The sequence below is a fragment of the Vigna angularis genome, chromosome 1 (genome assembly GCF_016808095.1).
Source record: "Vigna angularis cultivar LongXiaoDou No.4 chromosome 1, ASM1680809v1, whole genome shotgun sequence".
In the NCBI taxonomy this organism is placed as follows: Eukaryota; Viridiplantae; Streptophyta; class Magnoliopsida; order Fabales; family Fabaceae; genus Vigna; species Vigna angularis.
Genome location: NC_068970.1, coordinates 559,352 through 578,788, shown reverse-complemented (window position 1 = coordinate 578,788; position 19,437 = coordinate 559,352). Strand labels below are relative to the sequence as shown.

Sequence of the window (19,437 nt, the reverse complement as noted above, 5' to 3'; positions counted from 1 at the left end):
GTATTAAGAAAAAGAAAAATCTAACTTAAGATTTACTCTCTTCCTTCTTTTGTTTTTCCTTCAGCCATTTTATGTTACCGTTGACATTTTATGCTGAAAACGAGTTACAAAATGAAAGCTTTTATAAATTCATGACCACATTACTTTTTATTTTCTGACAAAATAACTACAGTAAGATTTCGGCTGTTGTAAAAGTAAGACCCTTTAAAAGCAAGTGAACATTTTTAGGTAAAGTATGACTTAAGACCTACTTAATTTGAATGCATACGTATCATGACCTTCCTGAGTTTTGTTTTTGTCTCATTAAAATATTAATTATCTTACCACTCCAAAATTGGAAACACTTCAACTTAGCACTAATGGATGTAAAGTGGGTTTTGAGAAAAAAAATCTTTTTCTTCTACCTAAAATCTATAAAACAAGATATTATCAAGATTATGATATTGAAACGATATATATATATATATATATTTTTTCATTTCTTTAATCTCAAATGGTAAAAATATTATAAAAATATAAATTTTGAAAAAAAGATTAAATAAAAGATAAATACATTAATAATTAGAAAAAGTATGAGGAAATGAAAGGTAACACTACTTATCCATACTGATTAATTTATAAAATGTTCAGACAGCATGCATTGATGAGAGTTTATTTGTGATCCTTGCACTATATAATCCCTGGACCTGGAAGTGAGTGAGACATGTTACATTCCAAAATCAGTGACATAGAAACATGAAGGCAGCAGTTGATGAAATCGAAGGTGGTTCCATGAACAATACAAACAACTGCGCCCTCCCAAGCGAGATCACGAAGCCATCACATTCACGGTTACCAATCTTGACCAAGATCCATGTTGGTTACTTTTTCATATGCCTTTCTTTTGGTGCACAAGCTTTGCTGTGGAAAAGTTTGAGTAAACACAACAAGGACTCAAACTCTCTTTGGCACGGATTCAATTTCATGCCTTCCTTTGCATTTCTACTACTTTGGTGCGTTGCACTGTTCGTTGCCACTACTTTATCTTTACTTTACGTCCTCAAGTGCATCTTTCACTTTGATGTTGTGAAAGAGGAGTTCTCACACTATATTGGAGTGAACTGCATGTACGCTCCTTGGATTTCTTGGCTTCTCATGCTTCAATCAGCACCCATGATTCTTCATACAAATTGCTATTACCGAGCTCTTTGCCTGGCTTTTTCCTGTGTGATATTGTTCATTGATATTAAACTTTATGGACAATGGTTCACAACTAAAAGGAGGTTTCTGTCGATTGTGGCAAACCCTACCAGCCAGGTTTCGGTTATAGGGAACTTGGTGTCTGCTCGAGTTATTGCAGAAATCGGTTGGAAAGAGAGTGCAGCGGTAATGTTCTCGATTGGATCGGTATTCTATTTGGTTATATTCATAACTCTATATCAGCGTCAGAAAAATGGAAACCAGTTTCCCAAAGTGCTAAGGCCAGCTTACTTCTTGTTTTTTGCTGCACCAAGCATGGCAAGTTTAGCCTGGAAATCCATCCTAGGTGGTTTTGTCACCCCATCAAAGATGCTCCTCTTTCTGTCCTTATTCCTTTTTATGTCTCAGGTACTTGTCTGATTCCAATATTCTACCAGTTTAACTTGTCAGTTTTTATCGTTTTAACCTGTTTGATTCTAATCAAGGAGTCAAACTTTGTTCTTGAATGCAGGCTTGCAGACCAGCCCTGTTCAAGAAATCGATGAAGAGGTTGAACGTTACATGGTGGCTGTACTCATTCCCTTTAACCTTCCTTGGTCTAGCTTGTGGGGAATATGCAGAAGATGTGAAAAGTGGCATGGCCCCTTGGTTAATGCTGGTTATATGCATGCTCTCCGTGCTGGTTTTCATTGCTTTGATGATCGTCACTGTACTCAGAATTGAGACGCTACTCAACAAAAATGCCCCCTTTATTAGTTGAAAGGTTGAAAATGAGATGTTTCACTATAGGCACTGCTCTCTCTTTTGTTTGGTTAAAAATAAAGAATGTGTGTAAAAGGAAAACAAAAACATATCAATAAAATTCAAAGTTATCTGATACAATTCAAAGAAAAGTAAGCAAGAAAAAAAGAATTCTCTATAGACAAAATATGTCCGTGCTTTAACTAAAAATTATAATTATAATTTTTGCAATAGGGTGTACTTTATACTTTATACTATAACACCAATTTATAATATACATAGGAGTACAAACCTCACCTTATAAGTCAGTTATGTGGGGTTGAGTTAGGTTTATAGTCCATTTCTTGACATGGTATCAGAGTTAGGTTAGAGTCTATCCTAACGAGATTTGTGTGGATATATTGTTTCACCCGCTATCAAATCACTGTCAACCACCTATTAATGTCTAATCTCACGCTCGATATATATATATCTCGGTATGAAGAATATATATAAGTGAATGCAAACCTCATCTTATAAGCCGCATTATAATTTTCGTTCAAGGTCCGGTACCTCCATATATTTTCTTAAAAAAAATTCTTTATTTTCTAATATATTTAGAATAGTGTATATATATACTTTTCTAACAAACATGATCTTTCTCTAGTATAATATTCACAACCAAATTTTAACTTCAAACTTATAATCCATTTTATCATTCTTTTACTTTTTGTTATAACAATTATATTATTCATTATAAACAAGTTATGGTAACCATATAGTATAGCTCGTTCTATTAATTGTTAGTCGATCGATTCTTTAGTTAAATAAGTGAAATTCTTTATATCAGATCTGACGTGCATTGATGCCATAATGACCAAAGGGGGTCATATGTAAAAAAGGTAAAAAAGATTAATTCAAACTCATTATAAAAAGCTATAAAGAAATTCAAGATAAAGTGATAGGTTAAACATAAATTATATATTTATTATTTTATTTACTTTTGACACCTGTAATCTATATTAACAAACAAAAATATAAAGATAAGATGTGAAAGATCATCAATTAAAAGACGATCAACCATACCTACTAAAACAGTAACTATTACATTTCAGCAACATTTAATTTCTAATCATAACAATTCATCAACATTTAATTTCTAATCATAAAAATTCATTTCAATTATATCTAAACACTACTTAAAACAATTCTTCAACCACATAATCGTACACCAATTTAACTATTATTATATAATTTAATATTTAAGAATCTACGTATAAATATATTTTAATATATATTATAATATAATAATATAATTATTTAACATTTTATTTCCATATCATATCTATATATTATATATATAAACTTATTTATTTAAATATAATAACAATGATATTAGTTTCTTACAGAAGAAAAAAAAAAGTTAAAGGAAAAGATGTCTCAGGCTAATTTCTGACAAAAACAAGCAATGATCTGAACCAAAGAATTAAAGATTATGTTGTTTTTACTTAAAAAAAAAAGAAAAAGAAAAGAGAGAGACAAGAATTAAAGATTATGTTGTCGTGCTTGCTCATTCATCCACGACAATTCCCTCCGTCCGACATGAAGCTGATTTTGTGGCGAGTTGTCTGAGCTGCGACACATTTCTCCCAAACACCAAAGCACTCTTCATTTCCAAGACTTCTCCGTTTTGTCTTCTCTCCAACTCTTCCTCTTCCACCTCACCTTCTATCTATCTTCCACAAGTTGCAACATTATACAGCAATTTCTCTACTTCTCATCCACCACATCCACTTGCAGCTGCAAGTGAGCCATTCAATGAAGATCCCAGGGTTGCAATGCCAAACTCCTGTTCATCTTCACCACTACGTGTTCCAACCTCTCATTATCCTTAAAGTCTTTTCTCCTTGCTAAGTCAACAACTTGTTAGGATAAACTTAAATGTGGTAGGATTAAATGGGTTTAAAGTAATGGTTATTAGATAATAATAGGTAATAATGGTATCTTAATGGTAGAGTTTATGGCTTTGGAGATGAAAAACTAAGATGTAAGTATATAAATTTTAAGCATCACACAATGCAAGACACATAAGCAAATTCAGATAATTCTAAGTGAGTATCATTTTCCTAACAAATCAGTATTAGAACTAAGAGTCTGAGTGTCCAAGTGAAAAAGAAAATGTTTAAGAAAGAAAGAGTGAGAGATGACTAGTCTTGCAAACAATGTATCCTTACCTTAGTTGAGAAAGAAAATCAACTTTGATAATTGAAGTGTATATATGAAAGCTTTTTTTGGATTCCAAGATGTGAGAGATGTAGTTAACAATGGATACGAAGAGCCAACAGAAGATAGAACAATGGTGCGAGTACATAACTTTGGTAAATGCGATAGCAAATCAACTCGACTGAAATGGAAAAGAGTTGTCTGTCAGTTAAGTTGTGAAAAATCCAAACATTTCTTAGCTGAAGAGCTTGTTGGATCCTAGAAATGCATGAGCAGCAGAGAAGAAATAACTATGAACCACTTGATCAAGAATTTTAGACAAAGCTTGACGTAACGTGGCCGTAGAAAAGGCCGAGATTCTTACTTTGCATTCTGTAAATTTTGGCAAAGCATAGAAAAACCAAATACATATAAAAGAGCAAGGGAAGTCAACCTTATACACTGGAACACCCTCTAAACAAAATAAATTATGGACTACTCAAGTTAGGATCCACCACAGATTCGACACCAAGCTGATTTTGGGGCGAGTTCTCTCAGCTGCGACACATTTCTCCCCCAACATCAAACTAATAAGAATTAATCTTATTGTTTTTAGAAGACAATATGTTTGTATTAATGTTAATTTATTAGGGTTTAGGGGCTTAAACCTATCTTCATTTACAAGACAAATAGCTAATTTATTAGGATTTAGGATTGGAGTATTTATTCATAATAGCTAATCAAAAAGACGATCGGGAGGAGTAAAATGAAATGAAGAGAAGAAGGACATTGATGACTCACCAATTCATTTCATTGACTTGGTCTGTTCAACACTTCCACCCACTCGCATGCCCACTTGGGTTATCAACATGGGACTAGTAAAACCATTATTTTATCACACACAAAACCAAATAAAAGAATTAGGTAATTATGTCATACACTAAATTTAAAGCAGCTGTTATGATTTTCTTGATAATTATACTCTTGCCTTTTATTTCAGGCATTACCTTTTACTTATTCAATTTTCAATACAATGGCCATGACTATCCAAAAGGTCCTCAATTTTCTTTTCAAACAAACACAAATGTCTTTTGAAATTGTGGTGGAAGGTGAACAGATGCCTTCAACACTGACAATTCATTATTGTAATTATTTTCTTTTCCATGTTCCTACAATTCATGTCTTTCCAGGAATATAACATAAGACCTATTGTCAATTGAAAATACTTTACCATGATAAGGAAAATGGATGAAGATCTCATCTCAAATCTGGTGTGGGATTGATGTATGTATTGTTTTGTATACGTGGTATCCATATATATATATGCGTTCCATCTATAGTTTGAAATTGAATTCCTTATGCACATGCAGACAAATATATCTGCCATCTAATTGAGTTATATAAGACAGAGAAATGTGAGAATTAAATTTCGATCGCTGAGTGTCAATTAATTGAAAGTACTTACAAATATATCTATACATATTTTCAACGAATACTCCGTAAAGTTATGTCAGAGGACTATACAATACAATAAAGAATCAAAGAATAAATGTATCGTTTGAGATGAAATGTTATCCTAATCAGAAGAGCTTGCTGGCGAATTCATCTACGACTATTCCTTCCATAGCACAGGAAGCAGATTTTGATGCAAGGCGTCTCAGCCCCGAAACGCTTCTTCCCAACTTCATTGCCACCTTCATTTCAAAAACTTCACCGTTTTCTCTTTTCTCAGTGTCTGTCTCTTCAAGAGTGTCCCTAATGGTCTCTTCCAAAAGCGTGAAGAACCCACCACAGTTTCTGTACATTTCGAACACCATGCCCACTTGGCCACCGTGCTCAAATGCATTAACTGCTGAAGCCAATGAGCCAGCCATGAGAGGCACTAATGCCGCCAATGAGCCATTCCCCACAAAAGAAGACCCCACTGCTGCAATCCCACTCAGTAAAGGCCCCGCAATTGCAAGACTCTTGCTCACCTTCAACGCTATGTTTCCGAGCCTCTCATAGTCCTCACTGTCTTTCTTCCTTATCACTTCGATCACTTCCCTCAACTCCTTTTCGAGGTCTTCACTCCATCCATTCTTAGACCTTTTCCTCTCCTGTGTTCTACTTTTTCTCTGGGACTGAGACGAAGGCCACCAGACCGCTGGTTCATATTTTTGGGGAAACTTGTCAAGCATGGCTCCCAACAAGGGAAGTGGGTAAGCTTTGTCGAGTGCCAACACCTTCTCTATTGAACTCTTCACATCTTTCTCTGTGGGATTTCCAATAGTGATTAGGGTTTGGATTTGGGTATGAAGCTCTTTAAACAACCTTGTAGCATTGCGTTGCTCCTCGGCGAGTTGTGAGGGCTGAATTTTGTTCATGATGAGTGACATTCCTGTGGCGGCAGAAAACAAGAGCGTGGATGATAGTTTCAAGGCCAAAAGCGGTGCCCCGGTGTCACCAGTGGTGGCTGCAGCAACACCGGCCATGGCCGTGGCAGAGAGAGTGATCATGTTGACGGAGTTAAGAAGAAGAGTATTCCAGTTGTTTCTCTGTTCGCCGATGTTTTTGTGCATTTCAATTCTGTCAGAAACTTGCTCCAAAATTGCGTAGAGTTGAAGAGTGAGGTTATGAGATGATTTGTCGGTGGGAGAGAATAAATCTTGATATATGTGTGTGGTAACGACATTGTTCTCCAATGGAATTGTGTGTGTGGAGCCGTTAAGTTGATCAATGCGCAGGGTTTTTGATGGTAGCTTTGGGAGAGAACGAGAGAGTGGTGGAGGGTTAGGGATACGAATAGAAGCGTTGATTTTTGTTAGAGAAGAAGAGAGGAGAGGTGTGGTCTGTAAAGAAGCCATGGGATGTGTGTGTTGATGAGATTGAGTTTGGAGATGTTGGAGATGAGAATGAGAGATAGGGTTGGCGTGTCTATATATATATATATATATATATATATATATATATATATATATATATATAGTGAGAGAGAGAGAGAGAGAGAGAGACATATTCAAAGGAAGAAGTCACGTATAATGAAAACTTTGACTAATACTAAGAGACAAAAAGGCAGAAGATTAGACTTGGCCTTGGCCTTGGTGTGATGGCGGACTCTTTCAGCTTTCAGATTTTGGTGAGTTCTGAAATTTCAACCCTTTCATGTGAGACGCAGTAAAGCCACCAACAACGCCATCAATATCATAATGTCAAATCTAACTGTTATATTCAACTACAACATATAGTCAGTTATTTGTTATTTAATGATTTTCAATAATTAGTTTCTGGTGTATTTAATTACATGTTTATTGTCTTAATGAGGGGCTATGGAAAAACACACTCGAGCAACTCAATTATCTGTAAGGTCGTTTTGTCTCTGGTATTTCCTTTTATGTTTTAAAACACATCTGTTTCTATATTTATATTAAACACATCCGTGAAGGTTGTCTATATTGCGTATAAAAAAGAAAAAGCTGTTTAATTAATTGATATATAATTTCAACTTATATTAAAAAAAAAATTAGTTACCTGCAGTCAAAATCTGCAAGTAACAAATAAAATTTCATAAATAATTATGATTTATCTAAGATAAAAGTTCTATAGGAGATCATGCAGTATACCGACCCTATTTATACACACTTCAATACATTGCAAAAACCATTCATGTTTAAAACTCAACCTATTCAATATTTCACGTAGAAACAAAACATTTAATTAATAATTAAAGGTGACACTATTAAAGTCTTCAATTTATTACCACCAGTTTCAATTTTAAACTCATTAAATGTTTTGATTTTAAATTAAAGGTCACAATAAGTAATTGAAGCATCAATAATGTAATTTAATGATAAATCTCCTACTACAAAATTATCAAATCTTTTAACAGATAACGTTTTTTAGCATTCTCTATTGGAAGGCTATAACGTTTAAAAGAAAAGTGTTATCTAATGTTCATCAATCCACCGCACTTATTTGAAAAAATATTCTCTATCAATATAGATAGTATTTTTTTTTTTAAATAAGCATGATCTATTTATTCAATTTTTTTAATGATTTATTTAATTTTTCAATAGACAACACTTGTCTAAAAAAACATTGTCTATTAGTTTAAATCTTTTAATGATTTATTTAATTTTTCAATAAACCGCATTTTTTTTTTAAAAGAATTGGTCATGTGTTGGAGTACGAAAGACGACATATAGCGATAGTGATTGATGGTGGTGATATGGTTTATCTAGATAAGAGTTTGAATTAACAATATGTTTTGTATTGTAAAATGGATTGATGTTATTATTAGATAACAATATTATATTAATTATATAATTATATGTGTTTTTGGGTGTTGATGTTGTTGACTCACCCTTGCATGTGTGATGATGGTTTCCAACTATTTTTAGAATTTTCAAACTTTATTTCTTTTTAATAAATTATGTTGAAAATTTTTAATACGATATTTCAAGCTGTATTGAGATTGTTTATTATTTTTACAAATTTTAATTAATTTTAAGTTTTTAAATATTTCACTATATTATAATTTATTCATAATTGTATTTTAGTTACACATGACATTTAAAAAGAAGTGTTACAATCCTCGTCTTCCTTTATTAGAATAATTTATATATATACTTTTAAATAGTTGAGTGCACAAACCTTATTCAATTTCTCATTAATCTGTCTAATTTGATTACTCATTAAGCATATGATACAGTATTTTCTTGATAAGTTTATGTGGTCAATCCATCATCATCATAATACATATATTTTACATCACACATGCATGTTATCGTCATTCACACATTACTTGAGTAAGTTCCTCTGCTTACACGTCTTTGCTTTTTTTTGTTTGAACAACCTCTGCTTGTGTTGGATTCATAGGAAAAAAAAAGACACAAAAACAAGAATAAAGAAAAACAACTGTATTATAATAAAAGGTTTTACACACAAAAAATATGTCACCATACTCCAAATAATAAAACATGTCTATCTGTATATAATTGAGGAATAAGAACAACAACGAATCTTTTTGAATCTTCTTGGGGGTGTTTGTGACCCTCCCAACCTTTCGAAATTTTATGTATGTATAACGAAAATTTATGAGAATTAAATTAGGTAGATTTTTTATTTTTTTATAAAGTACGTTAATATTAATAAATAGTAAAATATAAACTTAAATACAATAAAGAATAAAAAAACTTAATAAAATATTCTCTTTAAGTTATTTATGGTTTATGTTCATCTCTCACTCTCTCCCATTTCATATGTTCTTTTTGTTTTCTTTTTTTTAAATTAATCCAAACTCATTAATTTTGCTCTTATTTTTCATTTGTTCCATTCTTTAAAAAAAATATAGTTTTTTATTACCATATTTGATAGTGAAATATTAGTTTTATATATTTTTTATACATTATTTTTTTGTATACTAGTTTTTTTAATGAACATAAAAGAAAATTTTAACTATTTTATATTTTTTCATAACTTTTTCAAGTGTGACTTAAATATTTTAATTTTTCCATTTAGTAATTACGTCTGCCGGATAAAGATAATTTATCTTTTAGTGTTGAACTTTTTATAAAAGTATATTAATGAAGAATAAAATAATAAATTTAAAAAATGATTAAAAGGAAGCTACATGTGTAAATGTATAACACAAATATATATATATAAATAAATGAGAATGGTATTTATATGTAAAATTCATGTCATGACAACGGGTCGGATCGGGCACGGATAGTGTCTACCTGTAACTCGATCCGACAAAAAAATTCACCCACTATCCGCACGGATATTTGCTTAAAAGATACCCGCGGATATTTTAAAACCCGCATATATCCGTGGATACCCGTGGATACTCGCAAATATTTAAAAAGTATATTTTTATAAAATATTATAATAAAACTTAATAAAATTACAAAAAATATATAAAATATAATATATATTAAATTAAATATAAATTAAAATTTAATTTTAATTATATTTAACTTTATAAAATATAAATTAATGTTAATTTTAATTAAATTTAATTTAATAAAATATAAATTAAATTTTTATTTTTTATTTTTTGCGGGTAACGAATATCCGCGGATACGGATAGTATAATACTCGCATTCGACCCGTTTATAAGCGGGTATTAAAAAACCCGCTACCCGCTACCCGCAACCCACGGATAGTAAATATCTGCAGATACCAATTATCCGTCGCGGATTTTATCCGCGGGTGCGGATCTTTTTTCATCCTTACATGTCACTAATATGGAATAATATGTGTTAAAGAATTTGACATTCTCCTCACTTTATTATAATGATTTGAGTCATACATCAATGAGAAGTTAAATGAAAGTTTATTATACATCTACTATGGGTCTCGAATTTTGAATGTCTTATACTCATCTTGTACCCACATAGTTAAAGTGTGTAATGCTTATATGAAAAAAAAGTGTAAAAAATGTGTTAATCCTTAATAAGTGTCTTTCAAAAGTTATTAGAAGATATTTTTTTAATAAATAAGTTTTGTTATATGGGTGCATAGTGTTTGTATACATATATGTTTGATAAAATAAAGATGGATTGAGTTTAATTATGAATTTTATTATTGAGATTAATTTAAATAAAGTTGTTATATTATGAAAATTTGTTTTGAGATAATTTATTATTTTACTTATTGCCATAATATATACATGAGTAAATTTAGATATGCAAGTTCTTGAATCACATGGAAGAGACTAAAAATTTATGTTATCTTTAAATCAACATGTATATAAATATATTAGGTTATGGTGAAAGTTTATTTTTAATTGAACGTTTTATACTGGCCTCTGTTTAAGAATTTATTTCGTAACTTTTAATATATATTATTAACTTGCTAATTTAATAACATTATTACTATTTTGTTTCTTAAAACAAAAATCCATAGATAATTTTATTGTATGTAAATTTCTCTTATATAAATTAAGATATTAAAGTTATTTTATAATTAATTAGCTATATACTTGAATCTACGCACCATATATACCAATATTATTGTTAGGAAATCCAGCATAAAAGAGGTAGAAGAAAAATATAAAATGATCTCTTGAATAATTTAATTTAGCAACAAAATGTCCTTACAGATAATTGAGTTACTCAAGTCAGTGTGTTTTTTCTATAGCTCTTGATTAAGACAACAAACATCTAATTAAATACACCAGAAACTAACTATTAAAAATCATTAAATAACAAATAACTGACTTTATGTTTTAGTTGAATATAACAGTTGGATTTGACATTCTGATATTGATGGCGTTGTTGGTGGCTTTACTGCGTCTCACATGAAAGGGTTGAAATTTCAGAACTCACCAAAATCTGAAAGCTGAAAGAGTCCGCCATCACACCAAGGCCAAGGCCAAGTCTAATCTTCTGCCTTTTTGTCTCTTAGTATTAGTCAAAGTTTTCATTATACGTGACTTCTTCCTTTGAATATGTCTCTCTCTCTCTCTCTCTCTCTCTCACTATATATATATATATATATATATATATATATATATATATATATATATATATAGACACGCCAACCCTATCTCTCATTCTCATCTCCAACATCTCCAAACTCAATCTCATCAACACACACATCCCATGGCTTCTTTACATACCACACCTCTCCTCTCTTCTTCTCTAACAAAAATCAACGCTTCTATTCGTATCCCTAACCCTCCACCACTCTCTCGTTCTCTCCCAAAGCTACCATCAAAAACCCTGCGCATTGATCAACTTAACGGCTCCACACACACAATTCCATTGGAGAACAATGTCGTTACCACACACATATATCAAGATTTATTCTCTCCCACCGACAAATCATCTCATAACCTCACTCTTCAACTCTACGCAATTTTGGAGCAAGTTTCTGACAGAATTGAAATGCACAAAAACATTGGCGAACAGAGAAACAACTGGAATACTCTTCTTCTTAACTCCGTCAACATGATCACTCTCTCTGCCACGGCCATGGCCGGTGTTGCTGCAGCCACCACTGGTGACACCGGGGCACCGCTTTTGGCCTTGAAATTATCATCCACGCTCTTGTTTTCTGCCGCCACAGGGATGTCACTCATCATGAACAAAATTCAGCCCTCACAACTCGCCGAGAACGCAATGCTACAAGGTTGTTTAAAGAGCTTCATACCCAAATCCAAACCCTAATCACTATTGGAAATCCCACAGAGAAAGATGTGAAGAGTTCAATAGAGAAGGTGTTGGCACTCGACAAAGCTTACCCACTTCCCTTGTTGGGAGCCATGCTTGACAAGTTTCCCCAAAAATATGAACCAGCGGTCTGGTGGCCTTCGTCTCAGTCCCAGAGAAAAAGTAGAACACAGGAGAGGAAAAGGTCTAAGAATGGATGGAGTGAAGACCTCGAAAAGGAGTTGAGGGAAGTGATCGAAGTGATAAGGAAGAAAGACAGTGAGGACTATGAGAGGCTCGGAAACATAGCGTTGAAGGTGAGCAAGAGTCTTGCAATTGCGGGGCCTTTACTGAGTGGGATTGCAGCAGTGGGGTCTTCTTTTGTGGGGAATGGCTCATTGGCGGCATTAGTGCCTCTCATGGCTGGCTCATTGGCTTCAGCAGTTAATGCATTTGAGCACGGTGGCCAAGTGGGCATGGTGTTCGAAATGTACAGAAACTGTGGTGGGTTCTTCACGCTTTTGGAAGAGACCATTAGGGACACTCTTGAAGAGACAGACACTGAGAAAAGAGAAAACGGTGAAGTTTTTGAAATGAAGGTGGCAATGAAGTTGGGAAGAAGCGTTTCGGGGCTGAGACGCCTTGCCTCAAAATCTGCTTCCTTTGCTATGGAAGGAATTGTCATAGATGAATTCGCCAACAAGGTCTTCTGATTAGGATAACATTTCATCTCAAACGATACATTTATTCTTTGATTCTTTATTATTTTGTATAGTCCTCTCACATAACTTTACGGAGTATTCATTGAAAATATGTACAGATATATTTGTAAGTACTTTCAATTAATTGACTCTCAACAATCGAAATTTAATTCTCACATTTCTCTGTCTTATAACTCAATTAGATGGCAGTATGTGCATAAGGAATTCAATTTCAAACTATTCATGAACCTAAACAAATAAATGACCCTTTTTATTCTATGACATTTAAGTTTATTCAGTTGTTGACTTAGTGAGGAGAAAAGACGTTGAGGATAATGAGAGGTTGGGATACATAGTGGTGAAGATGAACAGGAGTTTGGCATTGCAACACTAGGATCTTCATTTGTGGAGAATGGCTCACTTGCAGCTGGAAGTGGGTGTGGTGGATGAGAAGTAGAGAAATTGCCGCATAGTGTTGCAACTAGAATAGAAGGTGAGATGGAAGAGGAAGCGTTGGAGAGAAGACAAGACGGAGAAGTCTTGGAAATGAAGAGTGCTTTGGTGTTTGGGAGAAATGTGTCGCAGCTCAGACAACTCGCTACAAAATCAGCTTCATGTCGGACGGCGGGAACTGTCGTGGATGAATGAGCAAACACGACAACACAATCTTTAATTCTTGACTTTTTTTTTTAAGTAAAAACAACGTGATCTTTAGCTCAGTGTGACGATGAAACTGGGTTGAAAGTCTTACCTCGATTAAAGATAAAACAAATTTATAATATATAACGGGGTGTAAAATGGAGACAAACCTCAGTTTATAATATATAAGTGAGTGTAAAGTGGAGACAAACCTCAATTTATAAATCAGTATTAATATAAAATAACACTAAATAAACAAATGTCTTTAATATAGATTATATAATTAATGCTTATATTATTGTAAATGCATTATATTTTATAATGCTTAAATATGAAATTAATCCTTAAATATTGACCGCACAATCATAATTCAAATTTTGATATAACTTGTTTCCTAAACTTTAAAAAGTTAATATAGTTTTCGTAATTATTGATACCATTTGACAAGTTACAACTCAAATGTTAATCTAAAACATCATTGAACACATAAAAAAATGAACATAGAAATTTGAATTCTTGACAAAAATAAATGTCGATTGTAAATTTGTTTGTAACATTCTTTGGTAAATTTAATTTGTATTACTGACTAATATTTTTTTCAATAATGTATCTATAGGTAAATTTTGTTGCTAATCTATAATTCTTATTGCAAACGAGTTTGTTTGTCGGTAAATTATGTTGGTAAAGTAGTGTTACACTTGACATTTTGGATCTTGACTAATTTATGTAAATTTTGTCCGTAATATTTATCAGTAGTCATATGTCTTAAAATTTGTTGATAAATTATAGTATTTATTAACAATTAAGTTTTTTCATCAATAAATCTGTTGACAGAAGGAGTGACAAGTTTATCTTCAAATTTGGTGATATTTTTTATCCATTAAGTGGTGATGGGAGAAAAGAAGAAGAAAAGAGAAGGAGAATGAGAAAGAAGAGAGGAGAAAAAGTCAAAGTTAATGACAATGGAGGCCACGTAACGATGCACGACGCAGTGCGATAATGGCTTGACAACAACACAATGATGGTGCAATAGACAATGGAGCAAAACATGTTAGATGAGGGGATCATCATCTCCAACACAAGCCCTCTCTTCTCAAATCATTCTTGTAAAAAAAACAGGATATGAAGATTTTGTAAAAATTATCAAGTCCTTAATGCTATTATAATTAAGGATAATATTTATTGTCCAATAGTTTATGAACTTATAAATAAATTATTTGAAGCTCAATTATTCTCCAAGTTGAACTTAATAAGGTTAGATTAATCATTAAATAATGGTGAATCTGGAACACAGGTAAAAAAATCACCTTTAGAACACATCAAATCGTTACGAGTAGGGATGACAATGGATATGGTCAGACACGGATAATACCTACCCGTTACATGACCTGCAATAAAAAAATCTACTCGTTACCTCTTTCATTATTTGTCCCATTACTCTCCACCTGTTTAAAAATTATCTGCGGGTATTTTAAAACTCACGGATACCTATGGATATATGTAGATATTTTAAAAAAATATTATAAATTTTTAAAATAAAATCTAAATAATATTTCAAAAAAATATAAAATATAAAATATAATATAAATTAAATTAAATATAAATTAAATTTTAATTTTAATTAAATTTAACATAATAAAATATAAATTAATTTTAATTTTAATAAAATTTAACTTAATAAAATATAAATTAAATTTTTATTTCTATTTTTTGCCGGTAATAGATACTTATAGGTATGAGTAATATAATATCTACACCCAACATATTTATGAGCATATATTAAAGTACATGTTATTCAAGGATAATAAATATTTCCAGATACCAACTATTTGTTACATATTTTATTCCTAAATATCCATGGATATATTATTGGTTTAATACCCAATTTTGTCCCCACTTTGGTTTGGAAATCTCAAGTTAGTCCCTTTTTAGAAATGTAAGTGCAATGGATCCTTACTTGTAATTATTTGAGTCTAATGAGTCCCTTCCGTTAAATAGAAGGAAACGGAGTTAGTGGGCTGATGATGTGGCAGTTGTCTTTGGTGAGGTGTCAAGACGCAATTGTTTGCGTGCTTACGTGGTGTTAGGGTTCCCCAATTTGAAATTGGGTTTTATTAAAAATTGGGGATCCACCTTCATCATGGCAATTGCAGAAGCATCACACAATTGATAAGTTGACTCTGAAGCCAGGTTACTCAGAAGGATTTGTGTCCACTATTAGTGGCTTACCAGCCAACGCAAGTTCTTTACCTGTCAAGAAGGGGAACCAATCTCTTACGTCAAAGGCAATAGTAGGAATGTCCAAAATTGTAGAGCAACAATTTGATTCTGGGGAGACCGAATCCCCTTCTGGGCAGTCACCTTCACAACGACAGTCTCCATCACTACCAGGAACAGTATACCACCCTCATTCAACTGGTCAGCACATTAGAGATCGCTCACCTACCCTTCAACCCGTCGTTCAGGTTGGTAACATGCGAAGAACACAGGAAAAGGACATGCAGGGCACGTTTCAACCAAAGCTTCAGCCACTGCAGCCCGACTCTGCTCAGACTGAAGTTTTTGCTAAAACTAAGCTGCCCCAGTCTAAAGTTTCTTTAACCAAAGGAGTTTCAGAACAGTCGACCAAAAATAATTTGTCAGCTGCAGCTGTGAAGAGTGGAATCATTCCCAAGAAATCAATTACCAGTAATCTGGATCCAAGGAAGCATCTATCCAAGTCTGGGGTTCAGCTTCCTCCTTCTGGTAGGTCTTCTCCTGCCACATTAACTTCTTCAGGGTCTGCAGTGGTATCACCAGCTTTATTGGATCCTCTGCACACAAAGATTCATCTTCACTGCCCAAAAAACCTCAAGGAAAGGTTGGACAACAAATCATTGACTAATTTCTTTCTCGCACACGGACATGCCCTAGTCTCCAACAAATCACCCCCAAATCCTTTTATCCCCAATTTTTAATAAAACCCAATTTCAAATTGGGGAACCCTAACACCACGTAAGCACGCAAACAATTGCGTCTTGACACCTCACCAAAGACAATTGCCACATCATCAGCCCACTAACTCTGTTTCCTTCTATTTAACGGAAGGGACTCATTAGACTCAAATAATTACAAGTAAGGATCCATTGCACTTACATTTCTAAAAAGGGACTAACTTGAGATTTTCGAACCAAAGTGGGGACAAAATTGGGTATTAAACCTATATTATTTTTGCCATAACTAATTATGAGTAACTTGTTATGTCTTTGAGCTTACAAATGTCTTTGCAACATTCCAAAATTTAATGAATGAAATGTTAAAGGGCTCGAAGGAAAATTTTCCTTGTTTTTTTTTTTATATCCTTGTAGCCCTTATTGATCTATACATTTAAATTGGATCATTTACAAGTACTTCTTCAACAACATCAACTGTTTGTTAAGCTCTCAATATTTTACTTTTATTGCAAGAGGTAAACTATCTGGGTCACATTGTCTTAGGTAGAGGAGTGTCCATGAATCAAGGTAACGTTCAAGTAGTTACACAATGGTCAATTCCTACTAACCTCAAGCAGCTGAGAGGTTTTTTTAGGACTTTTTGGAATATTATATAGGAGGTTTATAACAACCTCAAGCTGAATGATTTTTCTTTCTTTTCTGTGTATGCTACTGTGGTAGCCTTCTTTACCATTGTAAGAAATTCATACTTGATAATACATACACAATTTTCATCTCTATATTGTTTCATTGTTGACTTTGGATTTTTTTTACTCATGACAGTCCTAAACAATATATTAAAATGTTTTCTAACTGTTTAGTGTAACACTGTATTCCTTAATTTTTAAATACTTATGTAAATAAAAAGTATCCAAAATAATGGACAAGACAACCAAGAAATGGATCCAAAAGTGAATAAATTCTGAGGAAGTAAATGAATATTTCGTATTAGGAATATGAACCATTAATATTTGATTATAAGTAAAAGTTTGAACCAGAAATATGAGTTAGGAAGTAAAAAAATGAATTAGAAAGTAATAGAATCTCTATTTATATATAAAGGGAATTTTTTTATGTTAATTTTTTTTTTCATTTTTACCTTTCAAAAGTTACCGTTTTATTTAAATTTAACTAATTTTTTAAATTAAGTACTTTTTAAAATTAAATAAATAAAAATCATATATTAAATAAATAAAAATCATTTCAAAATAAATAAAAATTATTTATATTTATTTTTACAACTATAATTTCATTATTTTTTGCTATGAAAAAGATAAATACACGTGTGCATAATATATCTATTTTCACTGGTAAATTAAAAATGATAATGTTATACCAGTAAATATCTGGTTCATGTCTGGTAATATTGCAATAATTCAAGAGGAAAAAAAATATTCAACCGCTTTTAATAGAAAAAAAATCAATTATTCATAAAAATAGGAATGAAAAACATTAGGAGGAAGATTAGTCGTTTTAGGCGTCTAATATACTTTAAAAGAATAAATTAATGGTAAGATTATGAAGCCGGTAATAATTTAAGGAGAATGATATTTGACAATATTTTTTTAACAATATTTTAATATCATTTACGTGATTGGTTTAAAATTACTCTACTATCAATAATAATAATCATAAACACTAACTGAACTAATAACAGAATGACACGTAAATTGTGTTAAAATGTTATAAAAAAGATGTTGTTAAAACATCATTATTCTAAAATAAAATATGTTTTATAGGCACGACTCATTGTTCCACAAATCTAACTCGTTGGATTAATGAAAAATGATAGAATTATTTTTTTCATTGTTCAAAAATACATAGAAAGAGTTTGGAGATATTATTATCCAGGATCTGATATTGAATCTTCCAGTTTAGAATTCCCTATAAACTTTCGACCAGACAATTACCGGAAGAGATGAATATTCCAAATATTTATAAAAAATATTTGATTAATATTGAAAAGGGTTGACAAAATTCGTGTCAGAATCTATTTTGTAGGTTGAAGGTTGGCAATCAGATTGGTCAAATACTTATTTTGAATCAAACAAATCAAAGTTTAGGCTATTTGAAATACTTGTATTGACTAGTTCACTGTAATTAAACACCATTTTTTGTGACCAATTGTGGCTTTCATCACCTCTGCTTAATTTTATTTTCCTAACATAAATTAAACTAATACATGTATATAGTATAAACGGGTTGACTTATTGACTCACTTAATTATAAGTTGTTTTTAAAATAAAAAAATTACAATTTTTTAATTCAAATCTAAATAAATTTCACTCTAAACTTTAAAATAAAAAAATATATCATACAATCTAAGCGTAATCTAAAAACAAGCACAAAAGGTGAACAAATCAGTTTTTAAGATTGATAATTTTTGTATCATATATCCATATATAATATTAGAGTTTTGAATAGATAAATCTATAATATTTTTCTCTCTTGAAAAATCTTTTTTATCCCATCTACAATATAATAAAAAAATGTTAACTAATAATATTGAAACATAAAATAATAAATAATTAAATTAAATTAGGTGGGTTGGTAAACCAATCCGCCTCACCATGGGTTCAACCCAGGTGAACCGGGTTTTAAGTAAATCAGGTTGGAAACTAGTCTACATACAAAAATTACATTTTTTTCAAACTTAACCTGACTCAAACCTGTGGTGAACCGAATTAACTCACGGTTACAACTCGTTTTTACGGTACTAGATTTTAGATTTAAGATTAGCTCAATATTGGATTAATTTAGTAGTTTTTATACTGTTCAAGTATATAACACAACCAAAATAATTATACATACAAAAAAGACATTCTTGAAGAAGTTTCTATGTATTACGATCTTTTGATTGTTCATAATGTCTATTCAATTTTACTG

The 19,437-nt window shown here is 31.9% G+C and overlaps 2 protein-coding genes and 1 pseudogene across 2 annotated transcripts; 2 read left to right on the top strand and 1 right to left on the bottom strand.

The window, feature by feature from the left end:
- Positions 1-639: 639 nt before the first annotated feature.
- On the top strand, positions 640-2,066 carry LOC108337393 (S-type anion channel SLAH1). Its single transcript, XM_017573915.2, has 2 exons — positions 640-1,587; positions 1,691-2,066. Exons 1-2 carry the CDS (start codon positions 736-738, stop codon positions 1,937-1,939), a joined length of 1,101 nt encoding a protein of 366 aa, XP_017429404.1. The 5' UTR covers positions 640-735; the 3' UTR covers positions 1,940-2,066.
- Positions 2,067-5,523: 3,457 nt separating this feature from the next.
- Positions 5,524-6,986, bottom strand: LOC128194983 (probable F-box protein At4g22030). The gene has a single exon (XM_052871660.1). The coding sequence runs from the start codon at positions 6,945-6,947 to the stop codon at positions 5,682-5,684; it is 1,266 nt and encodes a 421-aa protein (XP_052727620.1). The 5' UTR covers positions 6,948-6,986; the 3' UTR covers positions 5,524-5,681.
- Positions 6,987-11,654: 4,668 nt separating this feature from the next.
- Positions 11,655-13,051, top strand: LOC128194981 (probable F-box protein At4g22030; annotated as a pseudogene).
- The last annotated feature ends 6,386 nt before the right edge of the window (positions 13,052-19,437 follow it).

Coding starts and splice junctions, on each gene's coding strand:
- LOC108337393 (XM_017573915.2), top strand. CDS start 736: ATGAAGGCAGCAGTTGATGAAATCGAAGGTGGTTCCATGAACAATACA. Junction 1,588..1,690: donor TATTCCTTTTTATGTCTCAG/GTACTTGTCTGA, acceptor TCTTGAATGCAG/GCTTGCAGACCAGCCCTGTT.
- LOC128194983 (XM_052871660.1), bottom strand. CDS start 6,947: ATGGCTTCTTTACAGACCACACCTCTCCTCTCTTCTTCTCTAACAAAA.